This window comes from Nannobrachium achirus (genome assembly GCF_963921795.1).
Source record: "Nannobrachium achirus genome assembly, chromosome: 10".
Taxonomy (NCBI): Eukaryota; Metazoa; Chordata; class Actinopteri; order Myctophiformes; family Myctophidae; genus Nannobrachium; species Nannobrachium achirus.
The window spans coordinates 57,767,870-57,786,858 of record NC_137819.1 but is presented as its reverse complement, the minus strand read 5'-3'; the positions used below and the strand labels follow the sequence as shown (position 1 = coordinate 57,786,858).

At 42.9% G+C, this 18,989-nt stretch overlaps 1 protein-coding gene across 1 annotated transcript in view; it reads right to left on the bottom strand.

The window, feature by feature from the left end:
- Positions 1–311: 311 nt before the first annotated feature.
- jarid2b (jumonji and AT-rich interaction domain containing 2b) overlaps positions 312–18,989 on the bottom strand; it is a 153,856-nt gene continuing 135,178 nt past the window's right edge. The window contains exons 9-18 of the mRNA XM_080735771.1: positions 18,768–18,860; positions 18,055–18,173; positions 15,305–15,375; positions 14,267–14,381; positions 13,711–13,816; positions 11,929–12,111; positions 10,718–10,848; positions 6,234–6,420; positions 5,428–5,535; positions 312–4,210 (exon numbers count right to left, since the gene is read on the bottom strand). Coding sequence (XP_080591897.1) covers positions 3,995–4,210; positions 5,428–5,535; positions 6,234–6,420; positions 10,718–10,848; positions 11,929–12,111; positions 13,711–13,816; positions 14,267–14,381; positions 15,305–15,375; positions 18,055–18,173; positions 18,768–18,860 — 1,329 coding nt within the window. The 3' untranslated portion in view covers positions 312–3,994. The remainder of the gene's footprint in view (positions 4,211–5,427; positions 5,536–6,233; positions 6,421–10,717; positions 10,849–11,928; positions 12,112–13,710; positions 13,817–14,266; positions 14,382–15,304; positions 15,376–18,054; positions 18,174–18,767; positions 18,861–18,989) is intronic.

The window sequence follows — 18,989 nt, the reverse complement described above, 5'->3', positions numbered from 1 at the left end:
CTAGCGCTGGACGAGCAAGAACCACCCACGTTGCTCCAAGCAGCTCGGGGTAATTAAAATAGCAAATAAAATATTGGATTGGATTGAAATAAAGCTGAACTTGTTCGGGATAGGCACTTATAGGGTTAATAGTTGTCTTTGTAAACGTGCCAATCCATCTCGACAAAGCGACGCACGCACACACACACACACACACACACACACACACACACACACACACACACACACACACACACACACACACACACACACACACACACACACACACACACACACACACACACAGAGGTTGGAAAAGAAATGACAGTGAATTGTCAGTAAGTTTTTATTAAACCTTAAGTACAAACTGGAAAAGTAAAAAACTGTCAATATAACCAACGAGAGACTCTCTTTCCGAGTGGAGGGAAAGGCCGAGACACAGCACTAATAAATTAAGTTGCCAGAAACCCCACTGTGAGCAGAACAGTTCAGACTGTAGAAGAAAGGGCAAAAAAAGAAGAAAAACTAAACGAAAAAATGTAAAATAACTGCAAAATAAGAAGAAAGAAAAAGTCCTGTAAGGAGGATAACATAGGATTGTAAGGGTAGGGACACACCGGAGTTTGATTCTGACAACGCTTTTCAATGTTAACGGAGCGTTTTGTTGCCATTGCACGGCTTTCTGCTCTGTTGCCATTGAAAAGCATTGGCAAAATCCGCTGCATGTTAGGCATAATCAAACTTTGGTGTGTCCATACCCTAAGTAGTCCAGGCGTTTCGGGCAGTATGTTGATGGAATTGTGCACTTTATGAAAGAAGCATGAAATTTGGCACACAGTTAGAACAGCTTTAAGTAGCATGTGAGGGTTTTCGGGATTCTGAATCCAATGGAAGCATTTGTTTTGCAGGAAAAACATTCCTTGGGCTAAAAACCCCATAAAACTATGGTTTAGTGATGAGTCATCACTTTTCAAAGTTTTGTGGTGGCCGTTTCTCAGAAAGGAATGTGTTTCGTGCAAAACAAATGTTTGCATTGGATTCAGAATCCCGAAAAAACCCTGGTTTGACCCTTCACATGCTACTTAAAGCATATTTATTTTTTGTATTATTTTACTGTATAAAGTCTATGAGAGCAACTTTGATTGGCTCCCACAAGTTTCCCAAGACAAATCCGCGATGCCCCTATGGGGCTTTTAAGCCGTGACATCATTTTGTAGTCAGACTTCCAAGCAGATTTATTGTCAATATCTGTCCCTCGCTATTTCAACAGATCCGAGACAAAAATAACGACTAAAGTATAATTCTACCACTTTCCTTTCAACAACAAAGAGAAGAAAAATTAGTAGTAAAAAAAATAGTAAAAAGATCAGCTTTTTTGGGGTGCAAAAGTTCTCCTCTGCCTAAAAAATGATGTCAGACTTAACAGCCCCATAGCCAAAAATGTTCCATATGGCATGTTCTAACTGTGTGCCAAATTTCATGCTTCTTTCATATTATAAAGTGCACGATTTTTGCCTGAAATGCTCGGACTAAAGGCCATAAAAACTTGACAACCACTTTTTTTTATGTTGAAAACACCCAACTCAGTATCTTCATTATTAAATAGTCCTAAAACAGTTCAGTCTTGTGTGAGGGACGACAATCAACAAACTCGATTATAAGGATTTAATCTTGACAGTCACCACTGGCAAGCTCAGTGCAACATGAGTAGCTACTACATTTTTGTTGAATGTTCAGAAAAGAAAATGTAAAAAGTCTTTTTTTTTTTTTTTTTGTGAACATCTCTTTTTTTCCCTTTTCATTATAAAAGTAAAGCTAAACAAACAAAACTAGGCTTGGGGGGCAGGGGGGTGGGGGTTGCTACTCCATATCTTCTTTCTTAGTGATATAAGCAGCACTTAAAATTTATTTATACACGTTTACCAGAGCAAAACCCTGTAAGCATCAAACTCACACGGATGAAGAAAGGTAATGTAAGGCTGTTTCTTCATCAAGGACTCCCCTCCATAACTCCATTCCACTCTTTTCCTTCCTCTCTTTCCTTTCCTTCCTTCACCCCAGAAAAAAAGGCTCAAGTATTTAAAGAAATTTACAGGATTATTTACAAAAAAAAAAAAAAAAAATCAATGTTTTGTTTGTGTTGGACATTTTCTGTCACTAAAACCACTCATAATACATCCGGAGAAGGGAAGAAAAAGAATGGAAAAAAAGAAGAACAAAATGCAATAAAGGGCCAACAAAGAAAAAAAAAACTTGGATTTTTTTGTATTTCACATTTTACACTCTTTGACTAGTGGCTCTACTCAAGATAGCACATCAGGGAAAAAAAAGTCAAAAAAACACAAAATAATAATAATATAATAATATAATAATTAATGTTTACTGGTACAGATGAAACAAGAGGACTGGAAGAATGGAATGTTAACACGATTGCACATCTAGAACCGGAAAAAAACCTCGCGGCCTTTCCGCCCTGTGGGACGGGGGCGCTACCAGCAAGCAGCTAACAGCTAGCAGCTAACATCTAGCACGGGCAGCTAGCAGCTAAGCTAATACCTAGCACAGGCAGCTAGCAGCTAACAGCTAGCTGGCGCTAACCCCCCAGATTCTTTTTTTCGTATTGTTATACAGTAATTATAACCAACAGCACCAAAACAACGGACCCTCCTCGCTTTATAATCAGGCACAGGCTTCACTCGCAAGCGAAAAGAGGGATCCCTCCATATTAACCAGGAAGTGAGGTGAGCGGCTGTAGCTCCGCCCCTCTCACATCCACCAAGAAAAAAGAAACATCATTAACGACAAATAAAGTACACAAAAGACTTCTTACAAAAAAAAAACTATCAACAAAACCAAAGCTAGAATTCAAAAATAGAACTTAAAAAAAAAAAGCCAGCCAATAATAAACCAACATCATTGTCTGTCTTTCAAGTTTTTACCTCGCATCGCCAGCCCCTGTATTTTCTCTCTTTTTTTAACCCATTTAGAACGGTTACACATTATTGTGTATCATTATTTTATGCTTTAACTATTGAAAAATAGCAGATATACAAGCTCACCCGAGCTAGTAGATCTGCTATTTTTGAAAAATCGTGAAAATTAGAATTTTGAGCCGTGATTTTTTATTTTCTATGTCAGCACTCGGTGCCGCGCTGTGAGCTTGTATATCTGCTATTTTTTAATAGTTAAAGCATCCAATAATTTTAGGCCTAAACGGGTTAAAATCGCAGGTAGCCGCATCGATCAAGAAAGTGAAACATAAAAAATATTACTCCTCTTCCTCTTGATCAAAGGACAGAGAGGAACTTTGGGTAACTACTCGGTCATTTAAAATCTTATAGAAAATAGTCAAAACAAAGAGCTAAACCAAAAAAGAAAAAAAATCACCTCCTTGTCATTCGTCCCATGTTCACAGTTGAATGATGCGTGATGGGGAGGAGGGGGGGCGGTGCAGTCTCGGGGGCCAAAGGGGCGGGGCTGGGCTAAGATAATAGGATTCCAATGTTAACTATTTCAGTTTAAGGACTTAAGGGCTCATCAAGTCTACCTGTGTGACGTTTTACAGTTTAATGCTTTAAGATGGACGACTTTACGACAATAAAAAAAGGTACGCGCAACAAGATCAACTAAAAGTCTCAAATCATCCCAAAAATAAAAACAAATTCTTCTTTCACGCTAGTGCAAAAAAGACATCTTGCTTTTCATTTCTTTTTGTGTTGTCTCTTCTTTCTTTCTTTAGAAACAAGCATGTCATTACTAAGGGGGGAGGGTGAATAAAGTGGGATATATTTTTTGGGTGAAGCAGGCGGACATAAAAGCTTAGTAACAATTTGTTTCTTTCTTTCTTTAAATGGGAGGAGGTGTCAGTCAAGGTTGATAGTGATTCTAGTGAAATAAAAACAAGAACGTGGTGGGTGGGGGTTTTCGTGGGCGGGGGCTGGGGCAGGGGCGGGGGGGGGGGGGGGGGGGGGCACAGGGTGGCGAGGTGGTGGAGGCGTCGGCGCGTCGCGTCCCCTCAGGACACGGCCGCCGCCTTGGGCAAGTGGGTCGAGGACAGGCGCGATAGGGACACTTCCACGGTGGCGCGTTTGCGGGGTCCTCGTTTGGCTGGCGAGGGCTTGACGGGGCTGGGGGCGTGAATGGGGGGGTCCCCCACCACCCCTCCTCCAACCGGTCCGTTCTTCACCATGGCCCTACCACACACCTGGTTCACCAGACTGTTGATTTGCTCCTGATAGGAGAGAAGAAATCAGCTATGAGCAAAATGTTCCAATTCAATTCATATTATTCATTTTTTCCCCCATAAAACATGATGATCAGGTATTATGATTATGAAGATTTCTTAAAAAAAGAAGTGTACAGAAAGTGTTAAAATTATGTTTTATGGTGACCCAGCTGAAGTTAGCCACACCCACAGTCTTGGGAGTATGGGGAGGGGATGATTTTATGATGTCATTAAATCAGTGTTTTTCCAGTGTAAATCAGGGAGTGAATGTTAACTCCATAGGCACATACAAAACAGAAAAAGTACAAAACTATGGCACCACCTCTTTCATCTCATTCATATTTACATTATTAATCCCCATGAGGGCCAAAGAGGACTGCTGGTCCCATTTTCAATAATGAGCACAACTCAGAAATCCAGCTAATGACTCCCCCGTCTGGAGGAAGAGGGGATAGAACGCTATGAACACAGCAGCAGTGGCCTACAGTAGTGGTTCTCAAAGTGGATTCCAGGGACTCTGTGGGTTCCTTTAGATCATACATGGGCAACTGGCGGCCCGGGGGCCACATGCGGCCCCCACCTTCACTTAATGCGGCCCACAGGTTAATACCAGAATACTGATATATTATTGATTTCAGCTGTTACAATTACAAACATGACCTGCTTTAATTCTGTCAGTCTATCTTAGTAGCTTAATGACTAGTATAGTACTATTATTTTTTATGTCCAATGTATTTGTATTAGTATTTAAGTTCATAAAGTTAACATGAGTATATAACTAAATGTGTTTGAAATTAAATCAAAATGTTACATTTCAGGATTCCAATTCAAATTAACAACAAAATTATTCAGGATTCCAATTCAAAAGAAGCAAAAAATAGCCGATCTACAAGCTCAAAACGCATCGCAGCGTGATGCATTTTGAGCTTGTAGATCGGCTATTTTTTGCTTCTTTTGTATGAGATACTAGAATGACAAAGTAGGACGTAGCAATATGCAATGTGGCCCTCTGAAGTGAAGGTGGAAATATAGTGGCCCTCGACATCATCAAAGTTGCCCACCCATGCTTTAGGGGGATCTAAATTGACCCATACAAGTCTGTTAACTCTGACAGTGTACAAATGGAACCAAATGGACCCGTTAGGGTCCATTTGTACACTGTCAGAGTTAAGGGGAGACCTTAAAATGTGAAAGAACACCTACAGAAGCTGGCCTACAGTTACCTCATCGTATCGGTACATCATCTTGAGGCCTCTGCAGGATTTGTGCTTCTCCACGTAGCGTAGGGCACACTCCAGACAGAAGACCACGTTGTCCGTCTCCTGGACCACCTGCAGACACACAAACCCACAGGTCATCAACCCCATCTCCCCTGGGTGAGCTCCACTTACACACACACAGTAGGAAGGCTGAGGGAGCCAACAAAGCAGGGGAGTGCAGATGGCACTGGGTCTTCTCAGAGAGGCGTAGAGATATAAGCCATGTTTCCATAAACGTATTCGAATTAGGGAAGCGAATTATCAGAAATGCGTATTAAGACAAAGAGAATTTAGCCTGTTTCCATTAAACTGATGAAATGCGATTCTTGGGAGATCCTGCCTGGGTCCGTCTGACCGACCTGCTGTAAATACTTCCCGCGGGCTTGCACACAGTGCGCAGAGCTCTTACTGGGCTGTGAGCACACTCATCCCGACCCAGAGCTGGTCGTGACGCACCGCCGCAGAGAAAGTGCGCCCGGCGGGGGCACAGAGCAAGCGACCCCCGGCACTTGTAGACTGCTCTGCATAAGAGTGTCTGCTAAATGCCTAAAGTGTAATTGTAAGCATGCGGGGACACACACACACACACACACACACACACACACACACACACACACACACACACACACACACACACACACACACACACACACACACACACACACACACACACACACACACACACACACACACACACACACACACACACACACACACACACACACACACACACACACACACACACACACACACACACACGTATGCCTCACCATAGACAGGTAACAGAGATGCTGGCAGGTCTGACATCTTCTCTCTGATGACTCCAGCGCCAGCCACTTCCCCCGGGGTTTCTTGCGTCCCTCTACAGGCCCCAGGCTCCCATCGTGGGTCCCATAGCGGGCAGACGACAGAAGACCCGCCTCGAACAGTTCTTGCCGCTGACGCATCTCTATGTTCCTGTTGGACGAGGGGCAAAGTCAGTGAAGGCAGGAAAAGGCCCACGCATCTAGCTACTTAACACGCCAGTCGATAGGGCCGCCGTGTTAAGGCCCTTCTAGACGGGTAGTGTTTGACGCACATTAGTAATACATTTTATTACTAAGTAAGGCTGGGACTTGAACTGATTAATTGCGATTAATTGATTACAGAAAATTAACGCGATTAAAAACATTAACGCATTTCAATCGCACTTAGTTTTTGCACCACAGAACCTTCAGTTTCGGGCATACCGATCATAGCGATGCACCAACCAAGAAGAGACAACAAACGCAAAGGGAGAAGTAGCCGATCAGAGCGCTTTGCTTGGCCCAGTGGATGCGAAATTTAGATTTAAAAAACTCACTTGTTGATTCACTCATACAACAAAACGTGTTTTCGTTGAAAAAAAAAATGCTTCTCAGGTGCAATTAAAATAGGATTAATTGCGATTAATTAATCACAGAGCCTGTAATTAACACATTCACCGTCTTTTAAGAATCCTTCGTACTCCCATTTGCCATTCGTCTCCATAGACTTCCATGTAATTTATAGTGCACGGATCATGCACACCCATGCCTAGATAATGCACCACGTGTGTCCACATTGCTCACAGCTTTCAAACAAAGATGGGGTTGCTAAGGGGGTTAAACATGCAATTTCGCGATTGCTATCATGCCTACTACATTTTTGGGGGTAAAAAAAAGAATTTGAAAAAAAAAATACTCGTGCTGGTTTCATGCATGTGCCTACGGGCGGCAAGAGTTGGATTGTGTTCAGCTTTTTCCCCCACTGTGCGCAGGACGACAGAACAACAGTGATAGCTGTGCGTCAAAAGTCCCCCGTCTAAAAGGGCCTTTCTAAGTGGCCAGATGGGTGGACCTGAGATTATCGGTCCTACACAGTGGCTGTGTAGGACAGTCAGGGGTCTTCAACAGGGGGTCCAGGACTCCTAGGGGGTGCTCAGAGTTACTACAGGGGGTCCTCCAAATCTTTGTGTAATAGAAACCTTTTTTTCTCCTTTTTTATATTTACCACTTGAACCCTAGTGTCCAACTGTCCATATTCTGAGAACATTAGCCAAAAATAGCAGATCTAAAAGCTCACAACGCCTCGCGCTGCGAGGCGTTGTGAGCTTGTAGATCGTCTATTTCCGGCAAGAGGTTTGGTGTAGAGGGGGTAAAGAGCAGACTAAGTACAGAGTGAAAGGTCAAGTTTATTAAGTATTGACGGTTCAGGTGGTTAAATATCAGAAAACACATGATTCCAAAATACACTGATGATCGTGCTGTCAAACAATGAAACTATATGGAATCTGCGAAAAGCATGTGGGGTCCCTGCTTCATCTCTCTCTCAACTAAGGGGTCCTTGCCTGAAAACGTTGAAGACCCCTGGTGTAGGAGATGTAGCAGACGGGTTTGGCATCGACACTAAGGTTTGCCCACCTGCCCCCGGCAGGTAAATAAAACGTCAGGGCAGGTGAAGTTGGCTTTCAGGTTGCCCGACAGGGCAAGTGCTCATTTGAGAGGGGACACAAATGTCTATAAACACAACACAAATGTGTTGTGTTTATAGACATTTGGAGACATTTGGAATGTAAAATAAGAGCACTATTTACCTATAATGTGCTGTTTTTACTGTTGCTACATTTAAAAATATAAAATAACAAGTGTGAAACCATACACATATTCAATCATAGCTAAAGTATTTGGTATTTGGATTTGGAGGTATTGAGGTATGACATTTTATCGCACAGCCCCAGAAAGTAAAGAAATAAGTGTCAAATTGAGCGGTAATTAAAATCGTACCCATCATTTTATAATGGACGATTTACTTTTCGGGCAAGTGGGCATTACCTTCGGGCAAGTAGAACATGACCTGCCCGATGGGCAAGTGCCTCTGAGACCTTAGTGTCAACCCCTAGGTTAGGCAGCAGCTTACAAGACGTTGCAGCAAAACTCTTAAAAAAAAATTGGTTTGAACAACGTCCTCTTTCTTGGGGTGGTCCATTCTTCGTTTGCAGGAGAGTAGACTGAATCTAGACAAATATTACCTGGGCATTTTATACTGCATGTTGTTATTGCACTCATGATGCAGTTTTTAATTCTAATGTGGAATAAACTCCCTGTCGCACTTAGAACAACGGACTCACTCGCTACCTTTCACCGTGGACTGAAGACTCACCTTTTCAGACTCCACCTAAACCCTTAGCACTACAGTTAAATCAATGACCATACATGAAGCTAGTTAGCATTTGTCTTATTAGGTTTCTTTAGAACTTTGATTATATTGTGTTTTCTCTAGATAGATATCCATTTACATTGTTATATTGCTGTTAATGTACTGACCTATTATCTTTATTATTGTGATGTTGTATCTGCTTATTGTAAGTCGCTTTGGATTAAAAGCGTCTGCTAAATGCCTAAACTGTAAACTGTAATTAAGTGTGTCATATTTATTGTTAAGTTAACGTGTGAACTACTTAGAAACTCCCATGGCCAACAGTCATTATCACCTAAAGGCACTGCTACGCTTTCACCTGAAAGTGCTATTGAAGTGAACATTCTTGCTACCCCCACAATGTTGTTGTAATTAAGACGTGACATTATAACATTATGCCATGTTTTTAGATGTATTTTTCTGTAAAGGACTTTGCCATGATTGGATAAATAAAGAGATACATTTGGCAGAGACGGAGAGAAAGAGAGAGGGTTGGAGAAGGGGTAGCACTTTCTTTTGCAAAAATGGTCAAGAGGTGACCACCGTCATTCTTTATTGCTTTTGATGAATGTCAACTATGATATATTCTGTCAAGTTAGTTTACCTAATTCTTTAGTACACAGATGCAACCAACTACTGTGCAAGTGTGCGCCCTGTGTGTGTGTGAGTGAGTGAGTGAGTGTGTGTTTTTATGTGTGTCTATAGTGAGTAAGCGTGTCTGTGTCTATATGTCTGCTCCATACGTTCCCAGCAAATATCACAAATATCTCAGCGGACCAGCAGGCCAGCCAGCTGAGAGAGAGAGGGGGGGGGACTCAGGGAGAGAGAAGTTGAGAGAAAACGTGGGGGAGAAAACGTGGGGAGAAATTACAAATATTTAATGATTATTAGAAGATGAGATGAACATTTCCTCTGCAGTCATTTGTCCGGCCTTATGGCATAGGACTCTGGGTGTAAATAGTGTAAATAGTATATGTGCTCTTTGTATAATAATTATTTAATACTCTTATGTGTCGTGTTAGTGTCAGGTTTTTTTTTTTTTCTTTTCTGTATGTTGTTGTATTTTCTTTTTTGCTTGTTTCGTCTGTATGTAGCATATTATTGTCCTGTATATGTTGTTTTGTATGTCTCTTTAAAAAATGAAAAACAAAAATAAACATATTGTATTGTTTAAAAAAAAAAAGAAGATGAGATGAAGAGAAATGGACAACTGGTATGCTATGAGTTGGCACATCCAGGCTGGCTGGGGCCTTTGCAGTTCATAGCAGAGAAGATTTCAATAACGAATAAAGAAAAAAAGTCCAAAGAACACCAATTAAAAAAAAAGGGGAAACTTTTTGACTGAGGACAAAAGAGCAGATGCTTAAGCCAAACTGGAGCCCTAGCTCTCTGTGCACCTGTCTGCTGATGAAGAAGAAGACCATTTCATCCATGTTTGGAAGAAGAAGAAAAGAACTCCTCCTTTGAAGAACAGAGCCAACTTTGAAGATAAAGTAGGTTGGGAGTGGCTTATTGTCGGTATCAGCCGGTAACACGCGGGAGTCTGTCCCCGTTACAATGCGCTAGACCCCTGGGAGATGGACTGCTGAGGTGGAGCGCCACACACCTACCATCAGCTCCCAGTACTTGCCGCACAGCTTGCCAAGCCGTGCTACTCATACGCTGAGTTGGCGGTGAACTTTGAAGATAGGACTGAACAAAGACTTCGACAAAGACTGCCCTCCCTGCCTGGCTTTAGCCTTGCATGGCCAGACTAATACCACTGCGTAGATATCAGTCTGGAGTCTCTGTGTGGAACCATGCATTTCCAAAAACGCCTCTGATGGTGAGAAACCTTCCCCGTATTGGTATACTGGGCCCTGATTCGTGCCCCACTACTTCGGGGGCAGCTAAATCCAATCTCAACCAAGCGGGGCCAGACTAATCTGCCGAAGGCTTTTTTTGGTTTGTTGCACTGGCAGATTTGGTTTCCAAGCTAGCACGGCTGCCCCTCCTGCTATTTGAGTGTGTGTGTGTGTGTGTGTGTGCGTGCGTGTGCGTGCGTTCGTGCGTGACCAACCTGAGGTCTGTGAGTAGGGCAGAGATTGTGTTCAGAAGAAGGCCATTGTCTCTCTTGGACTCTGCAGTGGCGATCTGGTAGAGCAGCTTCTCCATGGAGAAGGGCTTGGCTATATGCCGACATTTCAAGTCCTGCACAGACAAAGGCGACACGGACAGCACTCAGCCGAGCCTCATACGTATTCATATCACTGATATGATGTACCCACACCGTGAATTACATCCTCTTCAGTGTCATTTATATAATGAGGTCCCATGAAACGGCCAAACTTTTATAGAAGTTTTATAGATTTATGGAAGCAATTATTCCTTGACGATAAATTACAGTATATAAGGTTAATTGGTGAACCAAGACACAAGTTCTTTTTTTTTTTTTTTTTCACCTTCACTTCTTTATGTAGGGCTCTTGAGTCAAGTCTATCATTCAGAGCAATAAATCAGCCACCCACAAGGGGGCAACAGTGAGACATAAAAAAAGAAGATCAGCAGCATCTAAAACTATATGTTCTTTCACCATTATAGGAGCATCCACAATATGTCTGGGGGAAGCCAGGGGCTGTGTTTGTATGTGAAATGCACTGTATAGATCAGAGTTTCTCAAAAGTGGATTCCTCTATGGGGATCTAAATTGACTCATACAAGTCTGTAAAAATGGAACCAAATGAATCCCAACAGGTCAAGGTCAAGGTACACTTTATTTGTCCACAAGGGAAATGTATTTGTCTTGGGCTTTGACCCTTGCTCATGAGGAAAAAGGCACTATAGTCATAAAACTTCATTCTATTGCAGTAAGTTATAGCATAAACCCAAATTCCAAACATTACAATTTCTGACTTTTTGGCCAAATGTCAGATCATAGTTTTAAAACTTCAGATTTTTTGCCAATTTTCAAACATAAATACTAGTCTTAAAAACATAATTCTGACTTTTTGACCATTTGGTTCCATTTGTACACGGTCAGAGTTAAGGGGAGACCTTGAAATGTGAATGTTTGACAAACACTGGTACAGATGCTGCTGAATGGAGGTGACTGTACGGATCACACTGGTATAGATGCTGCTGAATGGAGGTGACTGTACGGATCACACTGGTATAGATGCTGCTGAATGGAGGTGACTGTACGGATCACACTGGTACAGATGCTGCTGAATGGAGGTGACTGTACGGATCACACTGGTATAGATGCTGCTGAATGGAGGTGACTGTACGGACCTTTGCAGCCTGGTAGCCCAGGTTCATCCAGTGTGGCGTGGCAAAGTGCACTGTCTCCGACACGTTGTAGCCACAGCACACCTTGGAGACGAAGGCACCGGGGAAGCAGACCACGAACTGGCCGCTCCGCTGGACGGTACGGTAGACTCTGATGCCCTCACGACACAGAATCTCTGGAGAGATCTGGAGAGAGAGAGAGAGAGAGAACAGAACCCCTTTGAATCCTATGAACTGGTATGCATTCATAATCATAATTAATATATCAGGTAGTGAATGACTGTACCTCAATCAATCAATTCAGTCAGTTTAAAACACACACACACACACACACACATTCAGAACATAAGTGCATGCACATTCCTGCTTTTGAACATTAACACATCGGATGCCCATGTGGTGTCTACAAGTCAATTTCTTTGATGTCGCTGGAGGCCCACGACGCGTTTGACGCGTTGTACAGTAAACTATACTGTACTGTAGCTACTGCACTTGGCTACCGCGGTGATGAAACAAACTCCATTTCCCAACATGCAGCGCGCAATTACGTCACCCGGACGTGCTGTGTGACTTCCTGTTTAGCGGCTGCACAAAAATGCTGTTTTCTCCTAATCTAGCTTTTAAATCACTTTCATTTCAAAACGGCAGCCTCTTCTACCTGCCGTAACACAAACACTGTGGCTTAGAAATGATAAAAAACGGTCCTGACTGAAAGAAAAGATTTTCGCGAAATAAACAGGACATACTCGGATTACATTTACTCGGATTACTTTTCTCGCCAGTACTCTCGCCGGTAGGTAAAATGACGCGTTGCCATGGGCACCAGCAAATTAAGACACGTTAACCACGTGGGCGTCCGATGTGTTAAGAGTATAGCCAATAGTTTTTATGCCTTTTTTTGTCACGGTCAAACACCCCTCCCCACTTATTTCAGTGTTGCCACTGTGGCTCACCTGCCAGTTAGGGCTGTCACGATTATGCCATTTTACATGACAATTAATTGTCACTCAAATAACTGCGATTAACGATTTAACGAGGCTTTGAAGTTGCACATGGTAGATATGACACATAACCTCAATATACAAAGAAACTACTGACATGTTTGACAACGTTATACTTAAAAAAAGAACATTGATTAGACGATTATGTAATAATTGTGACAGCCCTACTGCCAGTGAGGAGACCCCACCGCAGGATGCAGCCATTCCGTCCTACTCCCCCCCCCCCCCCCCCCCCCGGTGACAGGCACCGCCCCGACCCGCACGAATGGCCCAGCTTCCCCTCTCTCAAACACATGTTTGCATCGCTCGGCCAAGCTGAACCCCTAGCAACTTTGATGATGAGGGCCACTATATTTTCACACTCACTCCAGAGGGCCACAATGCATATACAGTCAAAAATAGCAAAAATAGCCGATCTACAAGCTCAAAAACTATTTTTGAATTGGAATTTCCAATGCATTTATATGTTCTTATGTTAACTTTATGAGCTTAAATACAAATACATTGTGCTTAAAAAAGACTAGTACTAGTCATTGAGCTACTAATATAGACTGAAGTAATTAAAGCGGGTCATGTTTGAATGTTTGGAATTGTAACAGCTGAAATCAATAATATATCAGTATTCTGGTATAAACCTGAGGGCCGCATATGGCCCCCGGGCCGCCAGTTGCCCATGTATGCCCTAGACTCTGGGGTGGTGGACCGCCCCAGTGTCTGTGCATGCACGCTTTCTCTTTGCACATTGTCATTAACACACACACGGGATGAGGGCATCGGGTCTTACCATGATGTTCTTCTCCAACATCTCCAGTCCGGGGGTCCCATTGGCCTGGAGCAGTGTGTGCACCACCTTGTCCAGCTTGGACTTCTCCTCAGCAGGGACAGAATACCTACACGCACGCACGCACGCACGCACGCACACACACACACACACACACACACACACACACACGCACACACACACACACACACACACACACACACACACACACACACACACACACACACACACACACACACACACACACACACACACACACACACACACACACACACACACACACACACACACACACACACACACACACACAGAGTATTATTTAGCAGTTAATAACTGTATCCAACATTGAAACTCATAATAAAGTCCATCATTTTGCAGGATCATTTCTTTCAGACACGGTGACTATGGGCAGTCAAACAGGAGTGTTGTGTGTGTGTGTGTGTGTGTGTGTGTGTGTGTGTGTGTGTGTGTGTGTGTGTGTGTGTGTGTGAGAGAGAGAGAGAGAGAGCGAGATCGAGAGACTTTGCGCTCGTGTGTGGGTCAGGAGACTAGTACTTACCAAATGCAATCAGCACCAGTGTGTAAGTAATCAATATACGGAAGGCGGTTTTGGTCTCGAGACCAGCATGAGGTAGAAAAGACCATGCCAATATTTAGCCAGGGAATGGTCACCCCTAGGAGAGGAGAGGAGAGGAGAGGAGAGGAGAGGAGAGGAGGGGAGGGGAGGGGAGAGGAGAGGAGAGGAGAGGAGAGGAGAGGAGAGGAGAGGATTTAGTCAAAGAAAAGAGACAGATGGAGAGAAAAACAAGAACAATGATTTTAACTGAAAGCAGACCAATGACAAAGTGGATACAGAGACACATGAGTGATGTGGTGCATCTTCATCTTGGGTTTCGTTCTACACAACAACAGTACATAAATAAATCATCAGACATCCCATAACCTCCAACAATCCATTCCAGTTGCCAGCTAGGGCCCTTCAGGACAGGAATGTAGAAGTGTTTGTGTCTCATTCTGTGTGTGTTTGGGTTAGGGCATTCACGAATAGTGATATTTTTGTATTCAAATTATTCGACCTCAAAGTATTCGAATAGTCAAATATTCGACAGGACTGGCCAAACTGTCAAATATTAAGTAAGCAAGAGGCGAACATTGTGAAAATAGCCGATCTACATGCTCACAACGCCTCGCATTAAATGTAAAATACCTACAATTCCAAGTGCTTGTCAGGGTTCTTATGACTTCCTATCTAGCCAAGCTTTATGAACCATGAAGAAATATATATCTTTTTAAAGACAAAACAATAAAAAAAATTAAAATAAGCAAATATTCAACTTCGGTGAACAACGTCGAATATTGACTTTGATATTCGAATATTTGAATATTTGCTGAATGCCCCAAATAATGCCCCCAAAATATGGCACTACTGCTACACACAACAGTACATAAATAAATCATCAGACATCCCATAATAACCTCCAACAATCCATTCCAGTTGCCCGGGCCCTTCAGGACAGGAATGTACTGTAGAAGTGTTTGTGTCTCATTCTGTGTATGTTTGGGTGTGGAGAATAGTGCCAGTTTCAGCCGTTCTTACCGGGTACAGCACCCAGATGCCTCAGGATGGATCCAGAGTTATTGGGGAGGTTTGTAAGGTTCCATCCATGTCTGAGGGAAAGAACATAAGAGGATTTAGATCATTTTAAACAACTTCAAACATCCGTCCCCATTTTGGGCACATCCTTGGTAACACATGTGAAGGGGTTTTTCAAACTTTTTTGACTCACCCCTGTAAATAACTTTCATCCACGGCACCCCTGAATTACACTTTTAGAATCTTACATCATATTATGCTATCTTTCCACCTGAGATACGGTAAGCAATGTCACAGAGAAATATAAAAAAATAACTTTATACTTGACGTTTAGCCAGCGGCGGCGGGCCGTATACGCAGACTACGCAGACTGCTTAGGGGCCCGCCGACCAAAAAGGCCCCCCACCGCCCCCTCCTCAGCAGAAAAGAACTACTGCTGCATGGTTAATCGTTTTCAAATCGAAATCACGATGCGAAATCTCGCGATCAAACTGTGGTGACTTTCTTTGCTTCCGTGCATCTCCACACCGCTGAAAGAGAAAGTTAATGTGATGTTTTGGCACAGTGGCCACTGTGCAGGAGCGTGGGAACAGCATGGGAACTAGGGGTGCTGCAGGTGTTCCAGCACATATGGGGAAGATTTCATTTTTTATTTAAATAAGAAAAGAACAAATCAAACATAGCAAAAATACATTGCCTGTTGTTGTCGTTTTTTTTATTATTCATTTATATATATTCATATATATATATATATATTTCCATTATAAAATGGATTAAAAAAACTATAAAAAATATTAGGCCTATTATTTTTTCGCGGTGCTCGCTACGGTCGCGCCTGCAGGAAGGGCCCATAGCAGAATCATGCTTAGGGCCCCCATGGGCCCAGAAACGGTTCTGCGTTTAGCATCCCTATTCTGGGGGGAAAGTTCACCAAAAATAGCCAATCTATAAGCTTGTGACGCGTTGTGAGCTTGTAGATCTGCTATTTTTGGTGATTGTAGATGGAAAAAGAACTCATCAAGTACAGTGCAAATCAGGTCTGTTTTACTAAGCATAGCGAAGTGATATTGATGTAGTGATGTTGATGAAGTCCAAATATTATCTAATTATTCTGTGCATGATCTGTGCACTATAAATTACATGGAAGTCTATGGAGACTTCTGGCGGGGAGATCCCAAAGACGGCATATTCAAAATGGCAGTAGATGAGTTAAGGGAGGAGGGACGCTGGGTGGGATGGTCAATCTTTATCGCTGTGCTAGCGCCTCCTACAGGCTGGGTGGGTACCTGTCAGAGGGGGTGTGTAGAAGAAGGGGAGGAAGGGGATGGGGGCGCTGCTACCTGAACAATGGAGAACTCAAGAGCATATCGTCACTGTCAGGCAGAAACCTTGTATCTCCAAGTTTGAAATTGGTACGTTTTTTTGTTAAGCAAAGCCCTGCTTCATCATAGAAGGCCGTCGCACAAAAGTAGTGAAAACAGAAGATCTACAAGCACACAACGCCTCGCGGTGCGAGGCGTTGTGTGCTTGTAGATCGGCTGTTTTCACTAGTTTAAATCATTTTTAAAATGATAAATACAAAACAAACGGTTTTGGACATACAAGGTTTCCACCCGACAACGACGATATTTGCTCCACTAGGCTTTATTAGGGCGGGAGCACTGTTCCTCCATTATCCCACTACAATCTTAATAAGTACACACACTAACATTGTCATGTACAGAAGTCATGTAGGCCTATTTGATTGCCTGTATATCGTAGCCATACATTGTCTTGACATATGAAGCGCATCACAGCCTCAATGCAGTTTGACATTAGAAAGTAGGTCAACGAGCCACAGCTGTATGGTCATTTTATCACAGTGGGGGCAAAACAGAACCTTCTTTCAACAGGTCTGGTACAAACCAACTCCAATTGTTTATGTTCCTATCAAAAGAATAATCAGAGTCAGGGCGAATAACAATTATGAAGACAAAATTGGAAATGTATTACCAACCCCTTACCCCCCTAGCACCAGCTGACTTTCAAACAAACTATTTAAAGTTTAAAGCGTGGCATGGATCGCAGCTCGTAGATGCATGGAATGCTTAAAGAGCAATGCTAGATGCATGGGGGAGACATGCACATGCTTGTGCTGTCAGGTGAGCCAGTGGGGTACAATAGCAGAGGCAACACAGAAATGTGTGGGAAGGATTAGTTGGCACACAAGATATTTCCAAATAGTAGTCCTAACGCAAATAGCCGCCAGCTACACTACCTAATACCCCCGCCGGGGGTCTGACACTCTTTTGCGTATTACCGGGTTGGTGTAAACGCTCGTGTAAACGCTGGGGCTATTATTTGCTTTTTATTCATCCCGATTTGGGTTCGGGTAAACGGCAGGGCTATTATTTGCTATTTATTAATCACGATTTGGGTTAGTGTAAATACAGGCCGATTATTTGCAGTTTATTCAGCCTAATCAAATAATGGCCCAGTGCAGGCAGGTGCAAAAATAAATAAAAGCCTGTTGCAAATAGCTGCATGAATTCCGTGCACTAAACGCCCAGGCTACTACTTAGTAATGATGAAACTAGCGAAACTAGGTAATCTACAGTACAAGCTTGCGTTGTGAGCTTGTAGATCTAGCTATTTTCGTGTAGATGCAACTCTTTTTTCCCCAGTTGAGAGTAGGCCCTTTTTGTGAAGCGACCCTTGCCGAAGGGATCGGGTCACAAAGTAAAGTTCTTGAGATAATGTACTGGTACACTCACTTTGAAAATGGCTCTGACTTTCCCGTGGGGAATCCACTCCCGTGTGTAATGGTGTCCACCTTCCCATAATGCACCGCCACGTGGCAGTCTCTTTGCTCCACGATCCTCCAGTACTCTTGCTGCGAGGGAGAGAGAGAGGAGAGAGCCACCATGAACAAAGGAACGGAGAACGAACGCTTCCACATGATTTCACTTACGGTCACTTAGAACGGGTACACATTATTGTGTGTCATTATTTAATGCTTTAACTATTGAAAAAATAGCAGATCTACAAGCTCGCAGCGCGAGCTTGTAGATCTGCTATTTTTGAAAAGTTGTGAAAATATGTGCAAATCTTTGAATATATGTCTTTTTTTAAAGCAAACATTTGTAACTCAAATTTTGCTTCTGGGGGTCCCTGGAACAAAATATTTTTAGACAGGGGTCCTTGACATGAAAAAGCTTTAGAACCACTGACAGAAAAAAAAAATCTTCAGAAACCTCTTAGGAAAAAATCTTCAGAAACCTCTTAGGATTTAGGAGACACTTATAGAATCGGGTCAAAATACTCAAAGACTTACACAAAGATTTTTTTAAACATAGCAGATATACAAGCTCACAGCGCGGCACCGACTGCCGCGCTGTGAGCTTGTATATCTACTATTTTTCAATAGTTAAAAGTATTAAACAATCCTAGGCCTAAACGGCTCAAATAGAACATGGGTCATGCTCACCTCCACTTCTGCGGCCCCAGGCTCCTTGTTAAAGCACATGGTCATGGTGTTCCGGGCTATCCTGAAGAAGTTGGTCAAAGATACCGATTTCCCCTGCAACACAATGACATCAAACGGACACAAAGCCACATGAGACGTGCAACGCCCCGGGAGTCACAGGGAAAACGAGTATAAATGGATTACAGCCAGGGACGTGCTCCGAACGGCCGGTTCATTCCCGGC